At 41.1% G+C, this 25535-nt stretch overlaps 2 protein-coding genes and 1 long non-coding RNA gene across 7 annotated transcripts in view; 1 reads left to right on the top strand and 2 right to left on the bottom strand.

Annotated features, from left to right (window-relative positions):
- LOC109383462 (uncharacterized) overlaps positions 1 to 2169 on the bottom strand; it is a 102015-nt gene extending 99846 nt beyond the window's left edge. Inside the window, exon 1 of the long non-coding RNA XR_002124181.1 lies at positions 1874 to 2169. This is a non-coding gene — a long non-coding RNA (uncharacterized LOC109383462). The remainder of the gene's footprint in view (positions 1 to 1873) is intronic.
- On the top strand, positions 1278 to 12280 carry AKTIP (AKT interacting protein). Of its 4 annotated transcripts, none has more exons than XM_019643880.1 (10): positions 1278 to 1397; positions 4716 to 4828; positions 5995 to 6200; positions 8832 to 8896; positions 8991 to 9091; positions 9502 to 9590; positions 9666 to 9764; positions 9853 to 9960; positions 10879 to 10939; positions 11102 to 12280. In XM_019643880.1, the coding sequence occupies exons 2-10, from the start codon at positions 4787 to 4789 to the stop codon at positions 11210 to 11212; spliced, it is 882 nt and encodes a 293-aa protein (XP_019499425.1). In that variant the 5' UTR covers positions 1278 to 1397; positions 4716 to 4786; the 3' UTR covers positions 11213 to 12280. The 4 variants fall into 4 exon arrangements, with proteins under 4 accessions (XP_019499425.1, XP_019499407.1, XP_019499435.1 ...); XM_019643862.1 differs by lacking the exon at positions 1278 to 1397 and adding an exon at positions 2181 to 2321; XM_019643890.1 differs by lacking the exon at positions 1278 to 1397 and adding an exon at positions 2181 to 2321 and having other exon boundaries at positions 11105 to 11889.
- The window catches only part of RBL2 (RB transcriptional corepressor like 2), a 47151-nt gene continuing 33562 nt past the window's right edge, over positions 11947 to 25535 (bottom strand). For both annotated transcript variants that reach the window (XM_019643843.1, XM_019643853.1), the window contains exons 18-22: positions 22751 to 22822; positions 21953 to 22058; positions 21178 to 21383; positions 20438 to 20602; positions 11947 to 13421 (exon numbers count right to left, since the gene is read on the bottom strand). In XM_019643843.1, the coding sequence (XP_019499388.1) occupies positions 13251 to 13421; positions 20438 to 20602; positions 21178 to 21383; positions 21953 to 22058; positions 22751 to 22822 (720 nt within the window). In that variant the 3' untranslated portion in view covers positions 11947 to 13250. The remainder of the gene's footprint in view (positions 13422 to 20437; positions 20603 to 21177; positions 21384 to 21952; positions 22059 to 22750; positions 22823 to 25535) is intronic.

Genomic DNA, 25535 nt, shown 5'->3' with positions numbered 1-25535 from the left:
GGGGGTGGCCCTACTGTGTGGGATAAATCCCCTTGCTAAGTACGATGAATTTTTGCAACATTTCCATCAGTTCTGCTCGTTACTGGCCGCGCTGCCCTCTCTTCATCAGTGACGCGCTCTCCCCCTTCAAAACCAATGTTTGATCCATTTGTACACTGCCGCTTTCTTCATGGCATTATCCCCATAAACTTGGACTAACATGTCCCTGGTTTCACTTCCACTCTTGCCAAGTTTAACAGGAAATATGATGTTTGTTCGTTGTTCTAATTCAAGCTCAGATGTTCTGGCAACGGCATGCAAAAATACGCAACAATGAACGCCACTCAGCAAGACACCGCCACACGTCGACAGGACACAGCTGTGAGACACCGGCAGACCAAGGCTATGAAACCTCACCGAGCTGTGTGTGTAGTGCTGCCCGTGTAAGGATGCACGGTGGTAAGTTCGCGAACTTAATTGTCAGACCTCCTAAACCAGTTGAAGTTGGGTTTTCTGGTACGTGCACCCATAAAGATTCTAACTGATGTGTCTGAAGTATCCCATGCCACGTGGGCAGTGGGATACGTTCATCCGAAGCTCAGGGGAGAGGTCTGAGCTGGAGAAATATGTTAGTCGTCCGTGAAGCGTGGGGGAAGGGACGAGATTTCCAAGAGGAGCGCTGGGCGAGATCAGAAGGGTTTGGGAGTGGACGAGCCTGCAAATTGGGCTGTGAGGGGGTGGCCCAGAGAGGTGCCACCGGAGACCACCTGGGGCCAGAAGAAAGGATCTCCTGCTTGCCTTTTTATACGACGGAGGCTGATACTAAGGGCCTTACAACATTCCTAAGCGTATTCCAGCGGACAAGAGGAAGTGATTTAGGAGAGCTTGCAGCGAGGGGAGGACGTCGGACCTCAGAACCAGCCCTTGGGATTAACTTTAGGAGAGCCTGGGCTGCCTGCCAGTTTAACAAGGTCATTTGACCAGAATTTCTAAAGCCACCCAAAATGGAGCAAACAGCCTGGTCAGAGAATATCTGTCTGCTCTTCTGGGTGTGAGATGCTAAGGTGGGTGGAGATCGCGGGGGGCATCTCACGAAGGCACCGCTGTAAGAAAAGGCTGGGCGGTGTGAAAGATCAGGGCGGCACCGCGAGTCTGGGGACGGTCGTGGGAAAAAGGGCGGGGCTGCGGGAGCGCGGCCAGCCCCGGGCGTGCCTTCTCGCTCGGCCTGAGTTTAGACTTCATTCCGCCTGCAATGGCTCCCGCGGAGAGCTGTCGAGCGGCGGTAAAGGCGTCAGATCCAAGTGAGGGCTTGTGAGGTAAAACCAATTAAGAACCCGAGGACCAGGAGCTACGGCGCCATGGGAGAAGTTCCCAAACTTGTGCGTGTACCAGCATCACCAGAGGAACTTGTGACAAATGTGAATAGCTTCCCGGCACGCGCCCCTCCCCCCACCCCGCGTTCTCCTTCCATAGGTTGGGTCCGATCTGTACATTTTTCCCAGAGCTCCTCTGGCCACGCTACCGCCAAGGGATGACTTGGGAGTTGGGTTCCCATCATCGATACCCATTAACGCCTTCACTCTTTGACACAGAAAATGGGCGTTTCACGATATTACATAAAGGGTTTTTCCAGGTTCCCCCAACCTGAAAGATCCTCTCATTCCAGGGCGCCGGGACCAGGGTGGTCGGACGCGGCGGTCCCAGGCCTGGCCGCACCACCAGGGGCAGAGGAGCTTAACGAGGCGGACTCGGGGGAGGTCACGCAGGCGGCCGGCCCCGCCCCCAAGTCTCTCAGGGACCCCAGTCCGGTGCCCGGCCCCACCCCGCCCCGGCTCAGGCTAGGAAAACCCGCAGTCACAGTCGCCCTGAATGGCTGCTGTGGCAACGCACAAACCTGTGGGTGGGTCTCTACGGTGACTGGCGGACACTGTGACCAATTATGTGCAGGCGCTTGCTCGTCTCCCTCTCAACCATCCCCGCCGATAGTTCCGTGACTGACAGTTCGCTCCGGGAGCTGTTACGTAAGGGGAGGGTCCAGTGCTGCCCCACCCGACCAGTGTAGATTTGATTGGCAGGACGGAGTGCCGTTGTCTCAACACCCCCGGAAGAACGTCCATGACCGACAGGTATGGGAGCCACTTGCTGCCAGGAGGCTGGGCGGAAGCGTCTGGGCCGGGCCTGGGGCAGGGGGCGGAGCCCGACACCCAGAGAGGACGGGGCGGGGCGCAGGCGGAGGCTGGGCTGGCGCTGCAGCCAGAGATGCTGTCGGGTCGCGACGGCGCTCAGCCGATGGGCACACTGCATTGAAGGCACCGAGGCGAAACGCACTGCCAGGCTGACTGGTAGGTATGCGAGGGTCGTGGAGTCCTTAAACTCAGGCCGCCAGCGTTCTCAGGCCCGGCGTTTGTCTGCCCTGCTGGGCACTTTTGACTCTAGCGACGGCGGCCGCAGTGGGACACGGGGGCGGGGCTGGGCACCTGTCCGCGTTTGCAAGGCACCTGCTGCGCCAGCCGCCGAGGGGCTCCGGGCACGCGCAGGGGGCTGTCCGGGAGCTGGGCCAGGCTGGCTTGAGGGGAGGAGGCGGGCCCGACCAGTTTGCCCCGTCCAGGTCCCGCCCTCCACTGCTGTCCCCACGCCCGGCTCTGTCCCTGTGCCCTGGCTGAGGGGTGGGGGCAGTCCCCGAGCCCCGGAGGCCCTCATCCCCCCACCGGAGGGTCTCACTCGCTGGGGCCGGCCTCGAGCTAGCCGTGAGGCCAAGACATGGCCCCTGTCTTGCATCACCTCGAGACAGGTTTGTCCAGATTCTCAGCGTGTGCGGAGATGGGTTTCCGCCCAGGGCGAGGGTGCCTGTCCCAGCTGTCCCCAGAGAGCTGGGACCAAGGCTGTTTTCGTCTTTTTTCTGGGCCCTGCTCTGTCGCCTCTTAACGTGGAATTTAAGGCTGTTTCTAAGGGGAGGTAGTGCCTATTTAGGGACTATGGCACACAGTAGGAAACCAGCAGCCCTCTCAAAGTTTTGGCCCATGCCATGCACGGATCATTCATACGGGTCTGGGATCCTGGCACCTTAGCTGTATGATATAAAGGCAGGCAATCATGTTTTGTTTGTACGGCCTAACCCGCAGAAATTCTAAAATTCCTTCCTATTGACTAGGACGAATCCTGTGTCTTCCTTCCATCTGTATCACTCCTGTTGGAAAATGCTATACTCTGCCTGGGTAGACTAGTCGTCTAATAAATGGTGTAGTTATTCCCGCAAAACGTGCTACAATTTCTCCAGGTGATTATGTTGCTGCTGGAAACAGGCAGCAGTAGACAATACTTCCTGCTGAAAGACAGGAGGCACTGGGGACAAGTTTTAATTCTTAAAGGCAAAGTCTCAGAATCATTACTTGTTAGATTTGGAAAGGGGACCTTACAGGTAAATTGACACGGTGGTCGGCACTGTGTCCCAAGGGGAGGGGCCCCCTCTTCAATAAGGGATGTCCCAGCCATTTTCATGTGTGTCATAAATCTACCTTTCAAGGCAGATTTCCAGAGAGCTCTCAGCAATAAGTTGCTGTTTATTGGCTATAAGTCAACAGGTTTGTGGAGGAACCAGGATCCTGATCCCTTTAATTACCAGGTGGCATTATATCTTGGAAATCAAAACAGCAGTAATTGGCACTGGCGGGGCATGGGAGATCTGGTACCCACCTGTGAGTGTCTCAAGGCTTACCAGAAAACACGTTTTTCCTGATTAGGAACATTGGTTACATGATTCTCTAATGATTTGCTTCTTAAGAATTGAGTAAAATGTTGCGACCCTTTTCACCTTCAGCCTTCTGATTGGCGCAAACAGGAATTCAGAGAAGGCGCTCTGCTTCAGATTTACCCCAGGCTGGGGGAACTTGCCAGAGCAGAGAAGTTGCTGTTCCTACAGCTGGGCTTGCTGTTTTTCCTTTGCCTCTATTCCTTTCTATTTTTAGTAAATGACCCACTGGCTTTGTGACCTTTGAGACATGCTTTCTTATCCATTGCTTAAAGCTTTAGTGGAATTTGCGTTTGTGAAATATTGATATCTCATTTGCACTCCTCTGTTGCATTTGTATGTATTGCTTGGCAGATCTTTATATACATAATCCTGCAGTTTTCATACTTCCGAGTGGTTGAAAATGGTCGTTTCTTGGGGGTGGTCCCAACAGGACCCAGTTATCCCTCACTGTCTTACGTGCTCTCCCTCCCGTTTTTTTTCTTATTTCTTTGGCTACTAGTTTCACTGGAAAGAATTATTTTGTACTTAAGACAACTCATTTCAGACACTTAACTCAGCCCCCTTGGATCTTTAATTCCTCATAACCCTGCAAACAGTGACAGACTTTGTGTTATGTGGGTACAGTGCATTCTGAGCCTGGCTTTCCCAGTAGTCAAATGCCTAGATATTATGCTAGTAGCAACTGTTGTAGTCCACATACATCTTCTGCATTTCTGGCACCAAAGCTGAACTGTGTCACTGAATATTCTGAATCCCGGCCAAGCACCGGGCCCCCAGATTCTTGCCGGCATTTAAAGGTGGGAGAAACTGGAGTCAAAAGAGGGGGGACGAAAGGAAACTGTTTCTGAAAACTTCTCCCCTATGTTTCTATAACTTATACTTTTCTATTGTGTTTCTTTTTAGAGGGTCAGATTTCATTCGCAATTATTTCTGAAGTCTTAACTTGTGGTGTTGGTACATCTCTGTTTTCCTGTCTCATTTTAAGGTAACGTGAATTCTGAGGACGAAGAGTTTGATGTCACAGACCGCTGAATTTCTTTGTGTGGAGTACACGTTATGAACCCTTTCTGGAGCATGTCTACAAGCTCTGTACGCAAAGTAGGTATAGTTGATACATTTAGTGAGGAAACCATTTGCATCAGGATAGAGGCCAAAATAATTCATACTGAGATTGCCTGAAATCTTCACAAGATTACCTGGTGTTTTTAGTTCATGTTTACTTTAGAGAAATAATTATTTTGTTGGTTAAAGTCAGTTTCTGAGACTGAGATTGCATCTCAAATAATAGAAATCATTTTGATAATCACAATCATAAGATTATCTTGACAGGTTATATTTACATATAATGAAATCTGTGACACGTTATTGTAGTAGTTTTCTAAACGGCAAGATTTATATGGTTAGAAAAGCCTTGGGAAGGGCCAGTCCAATATGGTCAAGCCAGACTTGAGGGCACTGGTTTAATCTTTCTAAATAAAATGTCTATTTTTAATTGCAAAAATAATACATTTTAGGAAAGCTGAAAATATGCAAACAAAAAATGAATACAACCCATAATTCCACCTGTATGAAAGCACCGCTATTGATCATCTTTTATTTTATGCACCTTACATTTTTAATACCACTGATTAAACATCCTTTGCTGCACTGGAGCCAAGGAAGTGCCTATGAGATGGTAGTTTAGTCTTTGACTCATTTAGACCTTTGTCTCTACTGTGGATGACAGTTGATGCTGGTGATAGTCCAAAGGTGGAAACGTATCCATTAGGGACAAGATCAAAATCAGACCCATTGCCAGTGACAGAATAGCTTCATTCTTTGTTTGTAACCCAAGTGCTAACATCAGGTAGTGACTCGTTTGTCATCTCTACTATTTATTTTGAGCTGCTTAGCACCTGACCTGCAGTATCTGAATACCTGGGCAGGGGCTTTTCTAGTCTTGTACAGTTGTCTAATTGTTTAGTCACCCCTTGCCCTCTTTTGAGGGCCACCAGGAGAAACCATTTCTTTATTTCTTTCACTTAAATCTTGTAAGTTGGCTTTATTGTCTTCATAGGGTGCAGTTAAATGAGTTTTCTAATGTTTTGCTTTGGCTTTGTCTTGCCCTTTATAATGGCCCATTATACAAGTCACCTTGAGTCTGGTGCCAGAGTGTCCTTGCAAAAGAGTGATTCCAGCTTTTAGGTAAAGGATTAAGAGTGTATCACATGTACTCCTGTGCCTTAAGAATCAATCACCCTAACAAATGTTCTCACCTTGAATAGCGATCTGATGGTGAAGAGAAGACATTAACAGGGGACGTGAAAACCAGTCCTCCACGCACGGCTCCAAAGAAACAGCTGCCTCCCATTCCCAAAAATGCTGTGCCCATCACTAAGCCTGCGTCTCCAGCCCCAGTGGCACAGGCAACAAATGGCACACATGCTTCCTACGGACCCTTCTACCTGGAATACTCTCTTCTTGCAGAATTGTAAGTTTTTAACCAACTATTTGGTTACATTTTGAATGACTCTTGAGGGTAAAGAATGAAATGTATTCCGATGGACTGGACTCAGTAAATGGCAGCTATTTAATCTTAAAGCTCAAACCCCTCAAGTATCATCAGCCTAATGTTTATAGAACAATAGAGGGAATATAATCTTTCTTAACCAAGGCCTAAGTAGTGTTACATGAGTGTAATGATTCTTCAGAGCTTGGGTAAGTAAGATTCAAAGGGAAATGTGTGCTTTCATTTACATGTCTGTCTGCAGAGCAAGAGGAAGAAAGTAAGATTGATTAAGCACCTACAGTAGGTCAGGAACCTAATGACTTAATTTGGGTCTTCGTCTATATGAAGTGAGGAAGCCACCTCCTGAAGAGGTGGTCGTAGAGGATGGAACAGTAGGAGGGTGGCAGTCCAGTCTTCGGGTCTCATCCCGCTGGAGGCTTTGCACTCCGTTGTGGTGAGCACCTTGTATGTGGCATCCTGACAGACTGGGCAGATGGCCCCAGGAGGTGGAGGTCAGAAAGCCAGACCTCACCAGTCAATGACTGAAGGAGCTGGAACTGCTGACTTGGAGAAGAGGATGCTTAGGAAGTACTGTCTTCATAAATTTGAGGGTCTGTCAATAGAAAGGGGATCTGACTTATCTCTGTGACCTCCAAAGGCAGAATTAGGCCATTTCACAGAAGTGAAAACTTGGGAGTTACGGTGCATGTAACTGCAGTGTGAGCAGGTGGGCACTTCCGCAGAGTGCCCCTGGCCCATCGTAGGGGCTCAAACAGTGAAGGCGTGCAGGTGGCATTTGATTTGATCATTTGTTACAAGGGCAGGAAGTTTGGAGATTTAATGCTTAATTTCAGCTATTTTAAAAATTTCTTTGAACATGAAGCTATTTTAAGACCCTTGAGGCCTCCCTAACTTGCTGTATTGGTGTTGTAATGGTCTCAGGGTCTGATGCCCCAGTATGAATGCCTGAGTGTGACTCGGTGGCAGTGGTCCCGATAGCTTTATAATGGAGGCCTTGTGTGTGAGGCTGGGCAGTGATGGACAGGCCTCCACTGTGGCATTAAATGTGCTGTCTGTATGAGAACATAAAACTGCCTTTCTGGCAAACTTCACATTACCAGATACACCTGCCAACCATGCTGCTATTACCCGCGGAATTTTAGTGACTTAAAAATGGGGTAGTTTAGGGCCGGCGAGTGGCTCAGCTGGTTAAGAGCTCGCTTGGGAGCACCAGCTCTGAGCAGCAAGGCTGCAGTTCGGATCCCACATTGAGGGCCAGTGATGCTCGCCCTCTATGGTTAAGATGATGAACAACAGCTCAACCTGGAGCTGGGCTCCCGTGAGTCGCCGGCGATGGCATGGGCTGCAGCGGGGCTACAGTGGGCTGCCGAGAGCTACATGAGTGGCTGGCAGCCAGCGTGAACCGCCAGGAGCCGGTGTGAGCTGCTGGGAGCCGCTGTGAGCGGCCGACCAATGACCGGCGACTGATTGCCTCAGCTGGGAAGAGCACAATGATCATGCCAGCATGGGCCAGTGACGCGACGTCCTCCACAACTAGACTGAGGAACAAAACAGCAATTTGTCTGCCTGTCTGTTCCCCTTCCCTGATTCCCCAACGCTGTTCCCCTCCCCCAATTCCACAATAAAATCTTTTTTAAAAAAGGGGATAGTTTAAAATGGTTATAAATAAGTGTGAGAGAAAAAAAGAAATAAGTGTGATAGCAAATAGGTAATGAAAACTATCAACTAGGGTCCAGTACGCTGCTTCCAGTTCCAGCTCGGGACTGGCAGGCCCACGTGCTTTACGGCCCTGGCTCAGCATGGTCCTGCTCGAGGTCTGCTCACAGCAGTGCTGGTTCAGGCGCCCAGCTCAGCGGCAAGGGCCAGAGCGGCACGGCTGTCGGTGGGCGACGGGGTCCAGACCAGCCAGCGCAGCCTTTGTGCCAGTGCACGTGTCTTCCCTTGTTCTGGGACCCAGCGTTCCCTACTCGGCCCGGAGTTCAGGTGTCGGAGTCGTGGGGTGAACTGGGGAGCAGCGTACAGTTAGTGTACATGCCTGCTGCACCAGGACCACTGCAGATCAAGCTGAACACGGCCCTCTGCCTCCCGGCTGTTCAAACTTAAATGCCACCTAAGTGGGGCAGTTCCATGAACTGTATTCTTAATTACCTAAGACGGTCCAAAAATGGCTTTTGACTGTGTGTGGGTGGGCTCTATCGTCCAGTCACATGGCAGTAATCTTACAAATACTGTCCTTTACCTCGGATGTGATGTCCAGGACTTAAACCAGGTTGCGCTGTTCAGAATTATTTATGCTTCGTTTCTAAAATGATATTTTGGGGAAGCTTATTTCTGGGAGGAAAACTTGCTTCTTTGTGTATCCCTGCTTCGCTTTAATTCCTTCATCTGGGGCCCTGTTTCGGCTCCTGTGTTTGAGCTTGGTCACGAAACCAGAGTGCAGGCAGCAGGCAGGGCCATGTGAGACGCAGCTTGTGTGGTAGGGCCTAGCTGCCCCTCGAGGGGCTGTTCCTTCTCAGAAAATAATGTGGGGTGGTCTGGTCTGTGTGTCACTTACACCCATACAGTCTCATCATTCTGCTGCTTCCGTTTCAGTACCTTGGTTGTGAAGCAGAAGTTACCAGGTGTCTATGTGCAGCCATCTTATCGCTCTGCATTAAGTAAGAAGGATTCACTCCCTTTCTAACAGATTTATCGCACCTTTGGTTCCCGACACAAACGCAGGCCTTAACTCTTTTTGTGTTTTTCCTGCAGTGTGGTTTGGAGTAATATTCATTCGGCATGGACTTTATCAAGATGGTGTGTTTAAGTTTACAGTTTACATCCCCGATAACTACCCAGATGGCGACTGTCCAGTAAGTAGGAGACAGTCTGGCTTCGTTCATTGGCCAGTGAGGAGGGCTTAAAACGCTTTAAAGATTTCTTGGTTCTTTTCCTGTGCGAATACTTAATGTTTGTCTACTCAGTCGTCTTTTGAGGGGAGTCTTGTGCTTTGCTGCACCTTGTGCCATGCCACGCTCTGCCCATGCGCACTGCGGCTGGAAGCTGGACTACAGCCCCGAGTCTGTGCACGCAGCCGGTGCTGTGGCTTCCCCGCTGCAGAATTTAGTTTTATGAAAACATGTGAAAACAGTTACATGTCCCTTTTTAGGCAGCTCTTCCCTTGGTAACATGGCTGCCTTGTCCAGAAGCTTTTCTCAACTATCTGTACGGGTCTGCTGAGCTCCATGGCTTCCACTAAGACACGTCTCTCTCTCTCGTGCAGCGCCTGGTGTTTGATATCCCCGTCTTCCACCCGTTAGTGGACCCCACCTCAGGTGAACTGGATGTGAAGAGGGCATTTGCAAAGTGGAGGTTAGTGAATGAGTGTTTCCTTTTGTGGTAAGTCAGCAAGAGGCGGCCTCAGAAGCCATGCTTGTTTCCCTGCAGGCGGAACCACAACCACATTTGGCAGGTGCTGATGTATGCCCGGAGAGTGTTCTACAAGATCGACACGGCCAGCCCCCTCAACCCAGAGGCTGCAGTACTGTACGTACCGGCTTTGTGATTTGAGAGAAACCTGAAAATGCAGCTACGTAGACTGTCGGTAACTTTTTCATTTAAACTTTTAACACAGGTATGAAAAAGATGTTCAGCTTTTTAAAAGTAAAGTGGTCGACAGTGTTAAGGTGTGCGCGGCTCGTCTGTTTGACCAACCTAAAATAGAAGACCCCTATGCCATTAGGTAAGTGGGACGTTACCTAGGAAACTATACTTTGCAGTCCTGTGCGTCCATTTTCCAGGTGGTCTTAAAATGGGGTATTAAAGGGAAAGTGTAGACAATCTGTTAGCCTACAACTTTTACTACTTCTTGTCAACTTGACTTCTGATACCTCTTGGGCTCTTTCCTTCAACAAAAGCCCTACGTTGACTGGCACATTATGCCAATAGCGAGCTATTCAGTGACTTTGGTTTCCTGAGGATCCTTGTACTGTGCTCTTTCAAATGTCAAGACTTTTCAGATGGCAGTTTCAGCTGGAGCCCCTCTGAAACTGCCGTTTCCCCATTGACATTCAGAATTGGTGAAAGGAGGGAAACTGAATAGTGGAAATTGTGGGTTCCTTTAGCACCAGGGTGTTCGATCTTGGGGAAGAGTGTCTGGAGGAGCACAGAACTGAAGAACTCACTGGCGATTTAGCTCTTTGTCTCGCTGGTGTTGCTGGGGAGGCAGCGTGTCACACTGGCTAAGGCCTTAGCTCTGCAGACAGACGGTTGGCTTTTGTCCTCACTGGCTTTGGTGACCCAGACCAATCACTTAACTTGATTGTGCCTCACTTTCTTGATCTTTAAATAATAGTACTTCAGGGGTTCTTGTGAGGCTTAAATGAGCTAACCTAAATAATGGGTAATTACTATGTGAGAAATAATCTAGCTAACATCTAAAAACATGTGTTGACAACTGATTAAAGACTATTTAAAAAGTATTGTTCCTTACCTGAAAGTAATATAATATTGTATGTTAGCTATATTTTAATAAAAATCTTAAAAAAAATATTGTTCCTTGTTAAGGTCTGTTATGGGAGCTTGCTGAGTATTAAAAAGTGGATGTTAACACAAAATGAGTAAGCCACAGTGGTTTTTATATATTTCTCTCTCCCTTAAGCTTTTCTCCATGGAACCCTTCTGTACATGATGAAGCGAGAGAGAAGATGCTGACGCAGAAGGTAAGTAGAGAACCACTTTTGAAATAGTTAACTCATTGTTGCCTTTCAACAATGTCATCATTGGCGACTACTCATTATCTACAAGTAACTTTTTGGCAACGAGTTTGTCCAGTGCCGAAACCTCCTCATCAGTCATTTTTTAATGTCTGTCTTTGTGCCTAGAAGAAGCCTGAAGAACAGCACAATAAAAGTGTTCATGTCGCTGGCCTGTCATGGGTAAAGCCTGGCTCAGTCCAACCTTTCAGTAAAGAAGAGAAAGCGGTAGTGACCTAGGAGCTGGTGAGCCTCGTGCACCGCGCACTTTCCTGCCGGACACGGCCTGGTTAACGCTGACCGATGGCCAGGGACTGCCTGAGAGTAAACTGTGTGAACAGTGACTGGTACCAGTGTCGTCCATGTGCGCTTAGGTCTAACAGCCAGGTTCGGAAACCTCTATTTAAGTGATGCGTTACTTCTGTCAGAAGTGTCTTTACGGCGGTTATCTAGTTCAGTACTCCAAATTATTGGGGACCTTGAGGCTTAAGTATTTTTCTGAATATAATGCTAAAGGTAAGTGGCATTCATTTAAACTAACAGAGTAGACAGAGTTTAATTAGCACTACAATGATTTTGAAATCAGTGGTTTCAGTTGTACATATGTTAGGATATGGAGAGGAGAGGTATAGAGAAAGCAGGTTCTGTAGCTTATTAGCACTTTTGAATTGGAAGATCATCTGAACCTCAGTCTTCAGCCTACTGTCTTACTGATTTATAAAATGCTATCACTGAGGTACGTATTGGTGTGAGAGGAAACCAGAACACTTGTTCAGAGTTGTTTTTTTTAAGCAAATTACTGTATTTTTTATGGCAGGAAGGAGAAAAAGTGTTAAAACGGTTTCTAATGAAGTCAAATATTTAAGTGATGAATGACTAATGTGTTTTGTAGAGACAAAATAAACCAATAAATGATGGTTCTTTGTCATTTATGCAAGAAACTAAATATCTTTTTCTCAATATAATTAAACAGATTAACTTATAAATGCTTTATTGAAAAATACACTTATTTTCATATAAAATTACAGTAGCAGTAAGTATCTAGAGAGGTTTTATAAATATTTTTGCAGAACACTATTCTAGTTGAACAGTGTAAGTTCCATATTTCTCTCAGAGCAATATGAAGTTACCTAGTAACTTTGTTTATACTGATTCAATTTACAATTGAATTTTCTCCCTAATAAGATTATTCATTTAACTTGAAAACTGCTGGAACAATAGTGATTAATAAAGGTATATATAGATAATTCAATAGCTGTTAAATAACCTTTTCTAATTTGTATAAATGGTACTATGTACTAATAAAAACCTAAATTCTCCAACCTACTTTTTTAAACTGCCAGGAACACACTCAAAGATATATTTTAAAATATATCACTTTAGTAGACACATGTCTTTTGGATACCTGTCTCCTAAAGGAAGAGGTCATAATTTTTCATATTAATTCCCTTAATTCAACTTGATTTAAAATCTTCGTTTAGCCAGCTGATCCCTATTAACCGGAAAAACGCACACTGGAGAATTTAAAACATATGCCCAAAAGGTGGCTACTGGGGCTTTAACAGTTTAAAAAAAGTACAAAAGCATCAAAGATAGTGTTCAGCCTAGAAGTTTTGTACTTAATGTAAGTTCACATTGTAGAAAGTGCCATCACAAATATACAGCAAAATCTGGGTTACAAAATCATGCTTTTCATAGCCCTAAAGTGCCACTTCTTATACAAGTTCACGCACACATTGCACAGCCAACAATCAAGCACCTGTCACACTGCACCACACCTGACGGGGGAGGGGAGAATTACACATAGGGAGTGGGAGACGGGCTGGTAAGCTAGGACATCTGGATCTGGGCTCTCTCCCTTGTTCAGTCTCAGGAGTGCGAAAATCTCCCACTCCTCCAAGTGTCTTAGCACAAAATTCCTAGTTTTTGTTTTGCTTTTCATGAGGGCCAGAGCTGACCACAAAACAGGTAGGAATGAATTGAAACACAGCTCCTCTTCTGCAGCATGTCAACAGAGACCTCATACACAGTCTTGAATATGCTTCCTTTTCTGCAATACTTGTAAAAGCTTTGCCAAAGAGTTAAAAAAAAATCCCAGTTTGGATTCCAAGCAGCCTTTATGGCAAGCACTCGTGGTAGGAAAAAAAAGGCAGATGGGATGAATAAAAATATCCTAAGGATACTGGAAGGATTAAGGAAGAGCCCCATAATCTAACATGCATTAAATGATGCTGTTAAACAGTTTGTGAGAAGACAGTTTCAATGCAACAGACTAACCTCAGTGGGAACCTCGGTCATTAGCTACATCTTGGAGACGGCGCAATAAGGCAGAATGATTTTCTGGGCAAATTCTTTTGGCAGGTGATTCACTTCCATCTTCCAAAAGAATCCCTCTCTTTTTGGTTGGAGTTTCTCCTGTCCGTATCATACTGTTAATTTCTGTCAGTCTCTAGAGTGGGGTAAAATAGATGTAAAAACTTTAAAATGCTAATACACATAATTCATTGTTGAGGCAAAGAACCTCAAATGAGTTAGGCAGTTTACCTTGAAGTGTTTCAACATCTTCCTTGAGAAAAGCACTACTAAATTATATATGCTTCCAATTTCACTTCTCAGCTGGCTGAGACTGTCTGGGGTGGAGGAAGACTATTTCCATTTTTTAACACGTTCCAGAGGTGCTTTTGATGGATACTTTTCAACAATATAAGAGCTCACAAACTTGTGATTTTTTTTTTTACAACAGCTATAGAGCATCACACTGTATGCCATATTTAATCAACTCCATACATCACCATTTTCCATTTTTTTAAAATAGAATGATTAAAAAGAAAATGATTTTTCACAGTAGTGTGCCTTTTTTTTTAGTCTAATATTACTAGATTTTTAGCAGCCATTCTCAACTAGAATTCCACAAGAGAAGTAAGCCTTAATTCCCTAAAGTATCCATTGTGGGTAATTTATTAGTAAGATCTTGTATGTACTAGTTACATGTTATCCTTGGGAGAACTGAGAAAAGTTAGGCAAATTATTTTCTTTGAGGAACTCCTATTGCAAAAAACACTGCCAGAGTGCTACAGACCGGATCTGTTCATAGTGCTTTTAGCATTAAGTTTCTCCAAAGCCCCAAAAGTCAGTTTACCACATTATTTTCTGGTAGTTTCATTTAAAATTTTTTTTTCCATGTGCTGCTTCATTGCCCATGTTTTCTTACGGAAATCATACTGAGCATATTCACATGCATTTACTATAGGAAATTGTCTTAGGTCTTCCCATTATTAGTATATACAGAGGGTGCCAAAAAAATGTATACACATTTTAAGAAAGGAAAATAGTATTAAAATTGTAATATATATCAATAACAAAAGATGAATACAAGTCACGTTTGACTTCTACAGTTACAAGAGGTGCTTAAAGTGGTTCCCATCAGCATCCAGACACTTCTGATGACGGCGAACTACTGCTTGAGCAATGGTGACCAAAGTGTCCACTTGTATACATTTTTTGGCGTCCCCGGTATAGATGACATCTCTTTACCTGCTAGATAGTATTCTATAGTATGTCTGTATCATAGTTTAATCAGATATTATTTAATCCCAATTGTTTAATACTATAAGCGATGTTACCATAATGTTTTATTCAACAAGCTGTACCAATCCCCTGAGACTGCCCTGACACGTGTCATTAATGATCAGTCATCTTAACTGATCTTGTGTGTTATTTGATAATTCTTTTTTCACGGCCGTTTAAATGTTAGGATGTTATAGGGTAGTTCTACACCCAAGGCACTTCCCACTTTGTAATATTCTTCCTTGATCTCAGCTATCACCTATTAAGTCATGATGACAAATCTTTCTCCAACCAACAGTCTAATATTGCTTTCATTTACTGGATTAACTCTCAATTCTGTGAGAGAATTTTTCTGAAACCTCCCTAGGTGGTGATATTGTACAGGCAGGATTAAAAGCTACTAATCTGGATGTTTAACCTAACTTTTTTTGTTTTAAAAATTCACATACAGTAAAATTCACCCTTGTAAGTTCTACATATATGACAAATAGTCATATAATCACCACAATAAAGCTATAAAACAGTTCCTTCACTCCAAAAAACTTGCATTCCTAGTTACCCCACCCCCAGGCAACCATGACAATTCCTTGTCCCTATAGTTTTGCCATTTCCACAGTGTCACAGAAATGGGATCGTATGGTAAGTGGCCTCTCACTTAAGCATTAATGTGTTTGAGATTCATTTATGTTTCTAAGTGTCGCAGTAGTTTGTGCCTTTTTATTGCAAAGTAGTAATCTTTGCTGGGTCTACCACAGGTTTATCCATTAATTAGTTGAAGGACATTGGGGTTGTTTTCTACTTTCCGGCAATTAGAAATAAAGTCATAAACATTCATGAGCACGTTTTTGTATGAACCTAAGTTTTCACTCCACTTGGCTAAACACCTAGGGTGAGATTACTGGTTATATGGTAAAGGGATGTTTAACTTTATAAGAAACCGCCATACTACTTTCCAGGTATAATGGCTACACACCAACAATATATACAAGTCCCCATCGCTCCACATCATCGGCGGCATTTGTTGTCATTTTTTAGATTGTAGCCATTCTCCTAGGCACATAATGGGTGAAGTGTGTTCAAATCTTTAGTCCACTTTTAAATTTGGTTCGTTTTCTTTTGAGTTTTGATAATCCTTTATATATTGTAGATACAATTCCTTTATCAGATATGAGATTTGTAAACTGTTCTCCCAGTCTAGCTTGCTTTTTCTATCTTTTAAAGAGCAGAAATTCTTAATTTTGATGAAATCCAATTTATCAATCATTTATAGACTGTGCTTTCGATGCTGTATCTAAGAAATCTGTGTAACCTATGTTCACAAAGATTTTCTCCTATGGTTTAACTTCTGAGTTTCATAGTCCTAGGTTTTACATTTAGGTCTGTGGTCCATTTTGAGTTAGTTTTTGTATGTGGTGCAGTCTGGGTGCATGTTTACTATTATTTTTGTATATGGATATCCACTTATGTCAGCACCATCTGTTGAAAAAGCTATCTTTTCTCCACTGAATTGCTTTTGCAACTTGTTGAAAATCAGTTGGCCATATATGTGTGGACTATTTCTGGGTTCTATTCCAGTCTATTGATCTATATGTCTATTTTTTCACCAATACCACACTGTTGATTACTGTAGCTTTATAGTAAGTCTTGAAATCAGATAGTGTGAGTCCTTCAAGTTTTTCAAAATTGTTTTAATTCTAGTTACTTTGCATTTTCATGTACAGTTTGGAACCAGTTTGTTAATTTATACAAATAATACTGCTGGGATTTTGAGAGGAATTGGGGTGAATTTATAGATCAAGTGGGAGAAAACTGACATCTTGATATTGTTTTCCAATTCATGAACATGATATATCTCTCCATTTTCTCAGTCTTTAATTTTTTACCAAGATTCTGTGGTTTTCAGGGTATGAGTCTGTACATCTTTCATCAGGCCTATCTGTAAGTATTTAATTTTTAATGCTATTTATAGTTACCATGTTTTTTAATTTTTCTTCTTCTGATTACTCATTACTAATATGTAGAAATACATTTGATTTTTGTAATTACTCATGTAACCTTTCTGATCTTATTAGTTCCAGTAACTTTTTGTAGATTTTCATTTTTCTTCCAGTAACTTTTTGTAAATTTTGATTTTTCTACATAGAAAATCATGTTGTGAATAGAGACTATTTTCTTTTCAGTCTGTATGCCTTCTCTATCTCGCCTTATTGTGTATGCGAGGACCTACAGTTACAGTTTTGAATAGGAGGAGTAAGAGTAGAAATTCTTATCTTAGAGGGAAGGCATTAGTCTTTTAGCATAAGTATGATGTTAGCTATAGATTTTTAAAATATATTTATCAGGCTGAGAAAGTTCCGTGAGAGTTTTATGACGAATAAATGTTGGATTTAAAAAAAATAGATAATAGGGCTGTTAAGACTACTTCTTGAGTATTTTGGAAATTTGTCTTTCAAGGAATTGGTCCATTTCATCTGCATTATCACATTTATTGGCAGAAAGTTGGTTTTTATCCTTCATCATACTTTTAATGTCTGTAAGACCTGTACTTATCTCTCTCATTTCTGATATTGGTAACATGTCTTTTCTTTACTGATTAGTATATAGAGAGATGTATCAATTGTTTTTAATCTTCTGAAGAAAAAACCCTTAACTTTTAATGGCCTTAATTTCCTCTACGTTGAGCTGTCATCTATTTCATTGATTTCCACTCCTTTCCTAGTTGTTTAGGGTGAAATCTTAGGTCACTAATTTGAGACCTTCTTTCTAATACAGTATTTAGTGCTATAAATTTCCCTCTTAGCACTGCTTTTCCTGCATTCCACAAATTTTGATATGTTAGGTTTTCATTTAGTTCAAAATATTTTCCAATTTTTCTTGTTTTTTTTCTTTGACCAACAGAAATGCAATTTCGTTTCCAAAATTTGGGGGGTTTTCTAGGCATCTTTGGTAATGATTTCTGATTTAATTCCACTGTGGTCAGAGAAAATACATTGCCTGAATCCTTTGTAACTTACTGAGGCTTGTTTTATGGTCCAGAATGTGGTCCGTCTAAGTAAATGTTCCATGTGCACTTGGTGCTATTGGAGTGTTCTACAAATGTCAGTCAGTCTGGTTGGTTGATGATAATGTTCACATCTTGAATATCCTTACTGGCTTTGTCTACTTTTTTCTATCAGTTATGTTGAGATCTCTAGAATATAAACGGTTTCTCTCTATTTAGGAATATATATCCTCTCTATCATCACTGATAATATTCTTTGCTCTGAAATCTATGTTCAGATATTAATATTAATGATATTAATAGAGCATTCCAAGCTTTCTTTTGATTAGTTAGTGGCATGTAACTTTGTCCATGCTTTTACTTTAAAAAACAGCTTTACTGCGGGCCGGCCGAGTGGCGCATTGGTTAAGAGCTGGCTTGGGATGCCAGAGGGCCCCGGTTCGGATCCCACATATGTGGGCCAGTGACACTGCCCTCCACAGCTAAGATGCTGAACAACAGCTCAACCTGGAGCTGGGCTGCCGTGAATTTCTGGCGACGGCATGGGCTGCAGCCCCTGCTGCAGTGGGTTGCCATGGGCTACCGTGTATAGCCAGCAGCCAGCGTGAGCGGCCAGCAGCTGCAGTGAGCGGCTGTCCAGAAGCCGGCGACTAATCTGCCTCGCCAGGGAAGAGCGCAATGATGGTGCCAACTTGGGCCAGTGAAGCAACGTCCTTCACAACTAGACTGAAGAACAAAACGACAGCAACTTGTCTGTTCCCCTTCCCCCAATTCTCCAGCTGTTCCCTTCCCCCCAATACCCCAATAAAAATCTTTAAAAAAAAACAAACAAAAAAAAGAACAGCTTTACTGCGATATAATTCACACACCATGTTTCAACCATTTGAAGTGTACAGATCCATGGCTTTAGTAAGTTCCCAGAGTTGTGCAACCATTACCACATTCATCACCCCAGAAAGAAACTCTGTACCCATTAGCGGAAGCCCTCCATTCCCTGCAACCCTAGGCAATCACTAACCTACTTTCTGCTTCTATAAATTTTCCCATTCTGGACATTTCATATAAATGAAGTCATACAATATTTATCTTTTTGTAACTGGCTTATTTCACTTAGCGTATTTTCAAGGTCCGTCAATATTGTACATTTATCAGGACTTTTTCATTGGAGTCATATTTCATCCTATGGATAATATACTTTATTCATGGGTTAACAGGACATTTGGGTTATTACCCTTTTAATTTGTGTCTTTATACTTAAAGTGCGTTACATGTAAGCAATAAATAGTTGGGTCTTGCTTCTTTTGTCCAATCTTAAAATTTCTATCTTTTAATATATTTAGGCCACTCAGATTTAATTGCTATTTGTTTGCTATTTTCTTCTATGTTCTACTTTCCTCCTTTTTTGACCTTCTTTTGAATTGAGTATTCTGACTGATTCATTTTTTATTTTAATTTCAAACTTTAATCCACTTGGAATTTATTTGGCTATAGGATGAAGATCTCGTATTAGAGGAAATGTCAGAGGCATTTCCTCCAACTCCACTTGCTTTTTGTGGCTACTGCCATTTTTATTCCCAGTTTTCACAATCCCACTGGGAATGTCACTGGAATTAGATTAAACTTATGTAATGGTTAGAGAAATTATCTCTTAATATTTGGTCTTCATTCCAGTTTTAAAAGATCTCTTAATTCAAGTTAAATAATTGTTCTATAAGAGTTAAGTTTATTTCATTGTATCATTATTATAGAAAAAGTTTTGCTATCTTGTTTTCCCCAACTTTCCATTTTAAAAGATTTCAAGCTTACGGAAAAGTTGGAAGACTAGTACAAAAAACACCCATTTATTACACCATTTACCTCATTGGCTCTCTCTATATTTCTTTAGTTGAACCATTTGAAAGTAAGTTACTGACACATTTCACCTCTGAATACTTTAAGCACATAGGGAATTACATAATCCACTACCATCATCAATACCAAAGAAATTTAATGGAAATTTAAAGGTGAATATTAACATTAAAATCCACATTACATTTTTCCACTTGTCCCAAAATATGTCCTTTATAGCTGTACTTTTCTATATAGGAACTACTGAAAGTCTTGTACTGCATTTGGCTGCCATGTCTCTATGGTTTCTTTTACTCCATTACAGTACCTTCCCCACCATCCACTATTTCTTCATGATATTAACGTTTTTTTAAGAGTCCATTTGCTATATGTATTATATGTGTATGTTTCTCTAAGCAATAGCAATATCAATACAAATACCACATAAAGGCCTTTAAGATCCAGTTACACTCCTTAACACAGCAAGACAGTGATCTAACCTTACCACCTCAAGGACACAGTTTTTCTTCCCATATTTGCTTCTTCCTGGATACCCTTCCTTCCACACCTCAGCAACTTGCTAACTTTTCATCCATTGAGGCCTGACAAGCTTCCGTCCCCATCGCAGACAAGGTAGATACTGCCTGCTACACAAATCTGTGCTAATATGGCTATCACACTGTATAAAAGGTCCACTTCTCCCCTTAGACAACGAATCCAGAGGACAGATACTGCCTGTCCCAGAAACAGGCACTCAGTTCGGAGATCCAAATTTTCTCTCCCTAACAGAAATTTGGAATTTTCAAAATTTACTAACAGGATAAAAAAACACAAAAGCCCAGTTTACAGAATGTTTAAAATGCACAAATAGGAAAGGAAGGAATGAAAATAAATCCAAATCCCTTACTCGATTTCTAACCCTAAAGTTTTTGATCCATTGGGACTTGCTGATCACTTTTCCCGGACAGTTCCCAGCACTCATGTGAGTACCAAGGGTTTCCCACTGACGCTGTTTTTAGCATCCTAAGCATTTCGGAGTTAATAAAGGGCAAGACAGATGTCAGGCTTACCTTTGAGGGACTGTTGCTGAAGTAGTAGAAAATCTTTTCTCGAGGAGAAAGCATTGTTTCATTTTTATGCGGGGAAATGTAGACAGGATGATTTTGAGACAGCTGTATTCGGCGAGGAGAGCCTGTTCTTACAAATGGATAGGGAGACAGTGGAGGAGCATCCATCTGTTAAAGCAAAACACAAATCGGTATTTCTAAGAAAGCTACACAAAATGTCTAACCAGATATTTTTTGTTATTTTTATTGAAAGAGTATAGAAATATAATAAACCAGTAGCTTTATGAATGGCAAACAGTGACAGCAACAATTAAACCTAAAGAAAACCATGCAAATGCAAACACGTAAGTGCTTGTTTTGTGCCAGTCACTGTTTTAAGCATTTTTAATATATTATGTCATTTAATTTTGTAAACTGGGACTATTCCTATTCCCATTTTATATAGGAGGGAACAAGAGGCTCAGAAAGTCAAATAACTTACAAGGTCTCCACAGCTGCTAAGTTTTAGATAATTTGAACCAATGCATTCTCTCTCTTGTATTGCTATACTTCGCAGGGAATCTAAATGCCATCTTATTCTTTTTCAATGATACACAACAATAGAATGTGTTGGTTAGTCAAATTATTTGTTAGTTAAGAGAATTATTTGTAAAACTAGTTTACAGATGGAGCAGCTCAAATATAAGTGGTTCCTTATCCCTCACAAGTGGAAAACAGCATGGAATCGTCCCTGTCACACTTACTGCGTTTGCCTGTGAGTACTTCAGGGCAAATGTTCTCATCTGTTTGATGTAGATGCTGTTGTAGAACTGAATGAGGTCTCCCCTCTCCTCCTCTTCCATGTCACTGTTGGCTCCTGTGAGACGAGTAGGTGTCGGAGGAGCACTGCTCGGCTGCGGGACAGGCAAGGTGCTGCTTGACCTCATGACAGGGCTGGAGTCTCTGCTGGCTGCAGCCGGTAGGACAAAGGGTGTCACACAGAGAGGCTGCTAATCCACACGGATTTCAAGAAGAAAGTCCAGTAGGAGGAAGGCCGACAGCCACCTGCTCTACTTGCGACTTGTATTATGGCAGCAACAGGGAACTTTACTTTTCATACCAGGGGGCACAGCACAGGTAAGACCTTAAGTACAACTTTACCCGCAGGCCATAAATACTGAGTAGTTTTCACTAAGTTACACCAGTTTTCTAGGACCTGAGCCCTGCATTACATGGTGCAAACAAATAGGAATGGTATTTCCACAGTATGGTTTCAATTGACAGACTTTTCTGGAACTCAGGCCACCAATTTCCTGCCTGAAACCTTCTCTAAATCCCCTAGAGAAAAATGTTATGCACCAACAACTCTGTGCCACTAAATTTAGAATTCTGTTTATTGGTCCAACAAATTCTTTGTCAATAAAAGTTTCATAGTTTCTTTAGTAGTAATTTCATTTAGTAATCCTCAAGTCTTCCAAGCCTAAAAAATAAGAGAAGCTCCTAATTTTATTTTGTAATGTTCATAAAGCTCTCACTTACTTCTGTCTTTGTTTAGTTCTGTTGGAGAATTCTGATGGCTTCTGCTATCACTGCTGCCAGAATTTCTTCTTTTCCTTTTGCCTTTTATCAAAACACTTCTATATACCTTTAGGGACACCATGAGAAAGGGACAGGAATTAGTATTTATTGAATGCATCCTAGACTATATGACCTTGACATGTTATTTAATTCTTACAACAACCCTACGTAGTCAGCATTGTACTCCTCAGGGGAAGTCAGTAAATGTAACCAAGGTCATACACCTATTAAGTAACAGATCCAGGGTTTACAAGAGGGCCTGTCTGGCTTCAACTTCCAAATACGGCCTACAATACTACAAAGCAGTAATAGTACCCAATCATAAAATCAAGTCATTCTAAGTCAAATACAAAGATATCACATACCTACCTCTTTAAAGATAGATTAATAGTATTAAAGGTAAAGTGAGTTTTAAAATTTCATTTATTGTTATCTTAGTTAAATGTACTGTGTTTCCTAAACCAGACTGAAAGGTGACATAGAAACCAAACAACTTCCTAATTTACATCTTTCTTGTGATTAGCTGAATTAAGAAGGAGTCAATTATTTCACATAATTACCTTTTGGAGAAAAGAGAAATTAAACTAGTCAAGATGTGAAGTTGTCTGTCAATGATTAAAGAAAGTTAAAGTGAAGACTTCCCTTAAAGTCTTAGTTGTTTAACCTGGAGAAAAGTCTACAGAATTAACTGCAGTTAATGTTTTGTATTTATCAAAGATTTTAAGCTTTATTTTCAGCCCTTGGAGAGAATGTCATTACCTGGCTCCGTGCCTGTGGTTGAGTCCTATAACAACGCATAATATTCTGGAAAGACTTGTCTTCTTTTGTGACCTTGGAAATAAGAGTATTCTGTGAGAGATATTTACTTCCAGCTAAATAATGTGTGGAGCTCCATAAACTTGCTCCATAACGAAATTAGTAAACATTATATTTAAAAAAAAAAGCCAGTTAATGTCTCTGGAAATGGTCGTGAGGACATAAAACAAATGAACTATTAATATTTATTCAAGAAAATCTACTAAAATTCAACAACAGAGAGTAAGTGGTACTTAAACCAAGACTTGGGATAAAAAATACAGCAACAAATGAAAAATTCACTAGAGGGACAAAACAGTACATTTGAACTGAAAAGAAAGAAAAATTAGGAAACTTAAAGACAGATTGTGCAATCCAAAGAACAGAGAAAAAAGAATGAAGAAACATTAACAGTGTCAGAGAGATATGGAACACCATGATAGTCATAATGTGAGTACCAGAAGGTGAGGGGAGAGGGAAGCAGAAAAAAAATGTTCCAAGAAATAAAGGCTGTACATTTCCCAGATTTTAAAAACAATCTACACATCCAGGAACCTCAATGAAATCCAAGTAGGATAAATACAAAGAGATTCACATCCAGACATATAGTAAAAATACTGAAAGCCAAAAAAAGGGAGAAAATCTTGAAAGCATCAAGAGAAACAACTTTTCGCTTATTAGGGAACCTCAGTAAAATAGCAGCCGACTTCTCATCAGAAACTATGGAGGTAAAGAGGCAGTGGAACAAGACAGTCAAAGTACTCAAAGTAAAAAAACCTAAAGAATCCAGTATCCAGCAAAGTTATCTTTCTAAAATTGATGTGAAATAAATACAATCTTAGATAAATAAAAACAGAATTTGCTACTGGCAGACCCATCTTACAAGAAATATTTTAAAAAGTTCTTCAAAAAAAAGCAAGTGACCTCAGACAATAATTCAAATAATCCCAAAGAAACAAAGCACTGGTAAAGATAATTACGATACAGTATAAAATGTACATTTCTTCTCCTTCCTTAACTGATTTAAAAAGCAATTGTATAAAACAATGTGTATATAATATATTGTTGGACCTATAACGTATGTATGTGATACATTTGCCAAAAACAGCACTAAGAAAAGTAGGAGGCAATGACTCCAGACGACAACTTGAAATCACAGGAACCAATAAAGAGAATCAGAAGTGATAAGGTTAATATAACAAAAGCTATAAATAAGTATTTACACTCCTTTCTTCTCTCACCTTCTTTAAAAGTCATGAAATCATAATAAAACAATACTGTATTGTTGGATATGTAACATTTATGGATATAATATGCATAACAATACTACCATAAAAAGGATGAAAAGGAAACAGTTATATAGCATTAACACTTAATATGTCTATATATCACTGGAATTAAGTTAGTATAAATCTGAAGCTGATTTTGATAAGATGTGTATGTGGGGGTGGGGGAGTGAGGAGATGTTAGTCAAGATGTCAGTCAAAGGGTACCAGCTTTTAGTTATGAGTGAGTTCTGGAGACCTAACATACAGCGTATTATATTGTGACTATAGATACCAATACTGTATGTACTATATACGTGAAAGTTGCTAACAGTTAATCTTAAATGTTATCACCACACACACAAAAAGTAGTTATGTGAAGTGATGGATGTTAATTAACCTTATTGTTATAATCATAATGCAATGTACACATTACATCCTGCTGTACACTTATACAATGTTATATGTCAATTATATCTTAATAAAGCTGAGGAAAAGAGAGAGGGAGAGATATAGATATGTACATGGTAAGCCCTAAAGTAACCACTATGAAAATAAGTTTAAAAAAGTGAAAATCATTACTGAAATTAGAATGCCACATTAGAAAGTATTCACCTATTGCAAATGAAAGCAGTAAAGGAGGAATAGTGGACCAAAGAGACATGATTTTATATATTTATATATATATATATATATATTATATTTATAATATAAATATATATATTTTTTAGAATAATATATATATATTTTAGAGTAAAATATATATATTTATATATATATTTTTATATAATATATATATTATCTATCTATCTATATATGTTTTTTTAGAGTAAAATAGACGTAAATCCAGTTAAACAATAACATTAAATGTAAATGGATTAAACAACACAAAGTCAAAAATTGTCAGCCTGGATAAAGAGATCCAAATATATATACTTTCTACAAAACACACTTTAGATGAAAAAATATAAATAGGTTTGAAAGAAATGGATGGAAAGAGATATATCATGCAAACTGCAATCCCCCCAAAAGTTGGGTGGCTTTACAAGTATCACACTATAAAGTATTTTTTTAAAAAATAAGAGAAACATGTCGTATTGATAAAATGGTCAGTCTGTTTGGAAGCTACAACAGTTATAAGCATACATGCACCTAATAATAGAGCACCAAAATATATGAAGTAAAAACAGAGAAATAAAGGGAGAAATAGATAATTCAATAATAGTTGGAGCATTCAGTACCTCACTTTCAATAATGGATACAACTCGCAGAAAATCAACAAAACAGACTTTAACAAAACTATAAAACAACTAAACCTAACAGGCATCTATAGAACACTACACCCAATGACAACAGAGAATATACATTCTTCTAAAATGCACATTGAACATTCTCTAGGACAGACCATTTGCTAGGCTATAAAACCTCAATACATTTAAAAGGATTAATATAAAGTGTGTTATTTTGACCACAATGGATTGAAA

The sequence above is a fragment of the Hipposideros armiger genome, unplaced genomic scaffold, assembly GCF_001890085.2.
Source record: "Hipposideros armiger isolate ML-2016 unplaced genomic scaffold, ASM189008v1 scaffold_4, whole genome shotgun sequence".
Taxonomy (NCBI): Eukaryota; Metazoa; Chordata; class Mammalia; order Chiroptera; family Hipposideridae; genus Hipposideros; species Hipposideros armiger.
The sequence above is the reverse complement of the archived record's forward strand: the minus strand, read 5'-3'. Positions and strand labels throughout refer to the sequence as shown.